The 6,630-nt window shown below is 41.3% G+C and overlaps 1 protein-coding gene across 2 annotated transcripts in view; it reads left to right on the plus strand.

Annotated features, from left to right (window-relative positions):
- The first annotated feature begins 14 nt into the window (after positions 1-14).
- FBXL2 (F-box and leucine rich repeat protein 2) overlaps positions 15-6,630 on the plus strand; it is a 53,056-nt gene continuing 46,440 nt past the window's right edge. Inside the window, exon 1 of one of the 2 annotated variants that reach the window (XM_035316203.1) lies at positions 15-139. In XM_035316203.1, the coding sequence (XP_035172094.1) occupies positions 137-139 (3 nt within the window). In that variant the 5' untranslated portion in view covers positions 15-136. Of the gene's footprint in view, positions 140-2,021; positions 2,064-6,630 lie in introns of those variants that run through there. The other variant, XM_035316202.1, reaches the window with a different exon arrangement.

Here is a 6,630-nt window from a genome sequence, read left to right on the forward strand (position 1 = left end):
GACGAGGACGAGGACGAGGAGCTGGGAGGGAGAGAGGGAGGGGGTGGGCGCGGGCGCGCGCGCGCGCGGCCGTTGCACCTGGCGCCGTGCTCGGGGCTCCACGTCGCCAGGACAACGGGGCCTCGCCGCCGCCGCCATGGTGAGCCCGGGGGCGAAGGGGTGAGGGGGGGTGCCGCGGTGCCTTGAGGAAGAGGATCGCGGTTAGGGCTCCGAGGGGGGAGCGAGAGGGTTCCTGCGGTGGGTGTGGGGTGGAGTGCTAGAGCTTAGGGGGGAAGAAGGGCGTCCCTGAGGTTCTGTCGCCTCTCTGCTGCCTCTTCGTAAAGGCTTGGTTGGGCTCCTGCGCTTCCAGGCTGGGTATTTTGAACCTGAGCAAAACAGAGAACAGCCTTGATAGCTAATTAGAGGTGCAGTCAAAAGGGTGGGCTCGCTACTGTGTCATACCGTGTTTTTAGGATGGAGGGATTTGCCTGGCAGAGGCCTGGGGAAATTGCTACTTCTGCTACAAGGGAGAGTAAACAGCAGCGTGGCTGTGGATGGTGTGGTGTTGGTGAGGTGGTTACGGTACAACATAGTGATGTGCCCTGCTTTCCACTGGTATGCCACCACATGTCTTGGTGGAGCTTCTGGGATGGGAAATATCTGAGAATTAAACCAAATAGAAATGAATTTATCTCCTGGGCTAACGTTAGGGAAAATTGCAGTCTGAAAAACAACAAACTAAATGTTTTTTATGAGGTATATCACAAACACGAGTGAATATTTCCCATTTACCCAGAGGAAGATGAAGAAGGAATTAATTTCACTCACTTAACGTGCAACCTTTAATATATGTAACGTCAGTGTTTCTACAAATCAGAAAGGCTGTTGGCTTATTGCTCACTTGTTTTGACAGCAGACTGAAATATTTAGTGATCTTAGTTAAAATTAGAAAGAATGTGGGATTAGCAGATGTGGAAAGTTGAAACAAAAAGTCAATTTTTCACTGAAGCATAGTAACTATTCTTAGGTTAGTGTAGAAAAGTAGTACTAATCTTGGCACCATGATGATATTGATCTGAATGCCAGCAGAAGGCTATACGTTAACAGTACTTCAGCTGTTTTGTCAAGTAGAAATCAGAATAACAGCATCAGTTTCATATAAATCATCAACTTGCCTGATAGTCCTAGTAGTATTTTTTCCTGAATCAGACATGAACTTAAAAAGGATATGCTAAGTATGAAAAAAACGTATGAAGTTGTGTAATCACAGAGTTCTCCCTCCCAATTCAGACAGTAGCCTGGAGCTAATTTAGACAATAGGAGCAACATTCTTTTGTATTCTTTCTAATAAATGTTTCAGTAAGGTGATCTGTATACTCCATAAATTTCTTCTTCTTTCATTTGTCATTTTAGCACAATGCAAAAATGGTTACACTACGGTATGGACATACATGGACAAGGTATATTAAGTGACTTGATCTGATTGTGATAGGGTTGGAGTCCAGTCTTCTGTCAGCTTTTGCAAAACAGCTTTCCCACTTGAATTTTGTAATATGTGGTGGGATATTTTAATTGTTTGTAAAGCTTCTTTGTAGAAGCAACAAGTAACTTCTAAATGTTGCAGGTCAGACTTGTGTTCTTTAAAATGCAGTATGTCTGAATCCATTGTTACAAAAGATATGTATCAGGCATTACAGGAATACAATGGTGGACTTAAAATTCACAGCATAATATTTTTTCCTCTGTGAAACCCATGTTTATTTTTCAGGATCAAGAAATTACTTACATATCTCTTTTAAAGTTTAAACTAGTTATTCTTGAGTTTGCGCATTTTTTACTGGTGGTTTGTTAAAGATCAAACTCTTAGACTGATTTTTCCAAAAGTATGCCATGGTATTAATGTCTGAAAATCTGTGCATATAGTGTGATTCTGCAAGACTGCCTGGAACCAGATGGGTTATTTTTGTGCTGAGATGAACGGTCCTTGTGAATGATGTGGTGGAAGCTGCCGTGGAAGCTGCCGTTTTTGATCAGTCATCAGTCACCGAGTTAGTTGAATGGTCAAAGGGAAGTACCTTTCTCAGGTATTTTGAACTTAGACTTTTGCAAATGCCATCTGAGTCTCTGGTGCTTAAGGAAGGACATGCTATTTAAGTGGCCCAAGAAAAGAAAGCCTGGCACCTGTAAGGTGCATGCTTTTGGCAGCCCTGTTGCTGTCCCTTCAATACCCTTCAGTCTCTTGAGTGATTCCATCTTTGCTTTGGAGGAACACTGCACCCATGCGAGATGAGGCCTGGAGCTGGAAACGTGCACATTTCTGGGCCTGCACTCTTATGATTACTTAAAACCACAAGCTGTTGCTGTGTAGTCCACAAGAGCCTAATGGTAACAGACCGATACCAAATTTTAAAATGTTGGCTATCCTTCATGGTATACTTTTTTCTGTCACTGTTTTCCTCTGCTCTCCTTCAGGCAGAAGGAAATAGGAAGCTCTGTTTTCATTGGATTTGGTTACTTTTCAACTGGTAAACCAGTATATTCTGTAATTTTAAATTAGTAAGGAGCCAAGGCATCATCAAGTCTGCATAAATGTGAAACTCTACCAGTATGACAAGTTTTTTTAGGTCCTCAGATGCTAAAATAGAGGTCAGAGCTTTACTGAGGAAAGGCCTTTCTGGATCATTGCTTGATGTTATGTAGTAGTTATCTAAATATTTACGGGCCAAAATGTCTGAGCATACGAGTAGTTCTGAACATGTGTATAACATACTTCCTAAACAAAAGTATCAAGGATATTTTATTTCTACAGAAATTCAAGGAGTGTAAGCTTTGGGAAATACTAACAGTTAAGTGAATGTCTATCTCTAAGTCTCAACCTTTTGCCTTTCCTGGAGCAGTTTAAAAAAGTATTTTGGAAATGCTACTGTAACACTACTTCCTTTGAAGTCAGACATAATTGTTGCATGTTATCATGAAGGGCTACATAATTTTGTCTCTTGTAACTGAAAGCTTTTATTAATCATGCACCACTTATATGGGGTGTGCAGTGGCAACACAAGATCTTGTCATGTTTATTTTCTGGTTCATACATGGGGGAGATTGCTTAGTGGAGGTTTGCTCTTTGGAACAAAAAGTTCACACAGTAGTAAGAAAAACATCGGTTATGATATTGTATTTGCAATCCAGATCAAGCACTGCTTTAAAACAGCTTTGTTTCTGTAATGAACTATATCTTCTAATATAGTTCTGAAGAGCAGTTGTCTTTGGGGAAATAAATCAGTATTCAAAACTTGTCTCTCAGGTGCTCATAGGAAGGGATTCAGCTTCAACCATGCAATCAGGACTTAAGTCATAATTTCATTTACAGTTTGAGCTAGTGTAATAGGAAAAAAAATAATTGACCTTCTGTATATGGGTAGTGTGGTTGGAGAAAGGGCTGCATCAGTCCAACTTAGAATAGCAGAAACTCCTGGAGAAATGGACCTGCAGAAGAATTTCTAGGTTTGCACACTGGGAGAGTTGGTACTGACATCAGTGTGTCTGCAGGCTAGTATACTGGAGACTGGGAATAAAACTAGTCATATGTGTAGCACTACAAACAACTATATATTGACACGATGATTCAGAGCTGGAATTTCGAAAGGTGTACTCTTAAGGGCTCTGACAAATCTGTGATGTGGATTAAATTTGCATGACTGAAACAGAATGGCTGTCCATAACCAAATACTGATGCATTCAAGCAAATGGATACCAGCTTTTCTCTCAGAGATTTTCCAAAAATATATCATGGTCTGAATGTCTAAACGTTTATTATAGTATGATTCTATGAAGGCTGCGTGAAACCAAATAGATTATTTTTGTCACGAGATGAATTTTAATGAGTAAACAGTCCCTGTGAATGATGTTGCAGTGAAAGCTGCCTAAGAATTTATTTCAGTCTTTCTGTTTAAAATCTCAAAGTTACTTGAATGTTCCAAGGGAAATACCTTTCTCGAGTATTTTGAATTTAGGCTTTTGCAAATTGTATTTGAGTCTGTTTGATGCTTGAGAAGGAATTTGTTACATTCTTGCTCAAGAAAAAAAAAAGGACACCAAATCTGAAGGATACAGAATCTGAAAGATGCATCCTTTACCTTTCTGATGGGCTACAGTCAACAAGTACTTCATTCATATGACTTTAATTTTCTGCCATAGGTCTATTGCTCTTGAAACCTGCGGAGTAGATGGATATAGGTTTCCCTGTGTTCCGCTTGGACAATCAAATCTACAGATTACTTCAGCTGAAGACTGTATTTTATTTTTTAAGCAATGATCTATAAATGCTTCATTGTATACTGTTTTTGTTTGGAAGATCATAACCTTAAAAGAGAAGTAATGGGCAAATATATGGACAGATGAACAAAAGGAAATGTGTAGTCAATAAAACATATTTTTTTTTTGAGGGGGGAACCAATAACAAAATATCACAAACCACCTAAGAGAAGATTTACTTATCAGTATATGTGTAAGAGGTAGAACTATGCTTTAGCAGATGAGGACAAAACCTTATCAAACCTATTTTTTCAGCTGTCTCTTTATATATACTTGAAGAATGTTCAGACATACAGTTAACAGTTTTTTCCAAATTTGTCACTGTTTAAGCACTTTTTTTTTTTCCCCTGAGCTGAACTGCTCTCTGGTGACTTTGTAGGAGGGAAGACGAGTCTTGCTTACAAGGATGGTCAGCTCAGCTAATAAGTTTCAATAACCTGTTGGGCCTTAATAATCTGGCTGCTTGCAGTTGAAAAGCCATACTTTTAAGAAGGCTTGATGGGTGACTTCCAAGTACAGCTGGCAGAAAGTGGCTGCACTTTTGAAAGCCACAGGGGAAAGGGTGCTATCAGCTATTTGGCCAACTGCGAATGGATGGATGGGGCAACCCCAGGCACCCCTAGGTCTGTGTAAAGGGGCAGCTAAGCTGGAGTGGCTGAAGGTGCCAAGGTAGAGCTGCATGGCTGCAGAGGTGAGCACTGACGTTTGTCAGTGACCTTCATCTGTCACCCAGTGAGAGTGGGGCCTTGCAGAGCCAGACTGATGCCCTCCAGTAAAATGTGAATGATGTGCTCTGAATACCAGCGCTGGCAAAACAAGAAAGATGGCTTTTCTGGAAGCAAACCAAACAGCAAAGTGGGAAATGTGGCCAGCTGCTTCTGCCTGGCAGGTTTTGCTATTTCAGAGTTCACTGTGGGGGAGACTTTAAAGGCAGTATGGCCTTTATGGGCAGCCCTAGGTCAGTGAGGCTTTTTGGAAAGGCGGAGAGATATTCCTGGGTGTGTTTGATCTTGTTCTCTGAAGGTGAGGTGTGATGGTTTATAAGACCAACACAAGAGCAAAAGGTTTTCATGTAAGGTGTCAGTGGCTTTTGAACCATGAGTTTGTCACAGTGCTGGAAGAGGAAAGATGTAGTAGGTATCTGGCAGTGCTGAGGGAGCTGAAAGCCTGCTGAAGGCAGCTTGCTGGGCTCAGATAGTGGGTTCCAGGGGAAAAGGTTAGCTGCCATGACAGCAGCAAGGCTGGGATTTCCAAGTGCACAGAGACAAAGCCTGAGGCAGAGCACAATGAGCAGAGCATGGGAGTAAGAGCCTGGGTGGCAGACAGAGTCTGAGTGTTCATGTAAAATACTGCCAGTTTGTTGCCATTGTAGATGTGCATGGTCTGAGATGGCATCACCTTCTGAGATTGAATTTTGTGCCTAAATTTGATAGGTTATACAGACAGGTTTACAGTGGTTGAACAGCAATGCTATGCCATCAGCTGTTGTGTTTGATATCCCTTGTTTCAGTCCCGTTAGCAGTGCACATCCGTTCTCCTGCTTTTGTTGCCTAGATACGGTTACGTTTTGCTGCTTGTTTGGTGTTTGCTTGTTTGAGTCTGCTCATCTGCCATTTCCAGTGCATTAATTGCATGTTTCTAGAGGAAGCACCAGCTAGCAGCAATTCCCTGACCATTGGAAAACATTTTGTAGTGTAACATGAGGTAATCCTAAATTTCTAGTCAAGGAAGATTATTTTTGCTTTTCTTCTTCATCCTCCTTTTTTCTCCTGTAGTTAAATGAAGAGCTTTTAGCATGCCATTGATGACTTCAGCTGTACTACCTGGAGCAGTTTATGAGCACTAATCTGCTACTTTTATGAGCACAGTTTATGAGCTACAGTTTATGAGCACTAATCTCTAATCTGCTGGCTTTCCTTCTGCTGTAGCAAGAGGCAATTTCAGCTGTATGGTGAAGGTGAAATGGCTCAGGCAATAGTTGGGCATTCCCAGGAGGAGAGATGTGCAGTGAGTTGGTGGGTTTTGTGTTGGGTAACAAATTGGGTAACAACTCTGCACATCAGGGACCTGAGTAAAACATCAATTTTAATTTTGTCAAGATTTTCCTTTAAAGCTTCTTGTTCATATGATGACTACTACTGCATAAATAATACTAAATAAATCCTGTTCTTGCCAGTAGAAACATGAAAGACTCGATGCTTTTTACATATGGAAATACTTACAGCTTAGCTAGGATGCCTGCTGTGTCAACAGCAGAAGACGGGAAATGAATCGATTTAATTCTAAACTGTTGTTACCCGTCGGTTTTGTTGTTACCCGTCGGTTTTGTTGTTACCCGTC

The sequence above is a fragment of the Oxyura jamaicensis genome, chromosome 2 (assembly GCF_011077185.1).
Source record: "Oxyura jamaicensis isolate SHBP4307 breed ruddy duck chromosome 2, BPBGC_Ojam_1.0, whole genome shotgun sequence".
Classification (NCBI taxonomy): Eukaryota; Metazoa; Chordata; class Aves; order Anseriformes; family Anatidae; genus Oxyura; species Oxyura jamaicensis.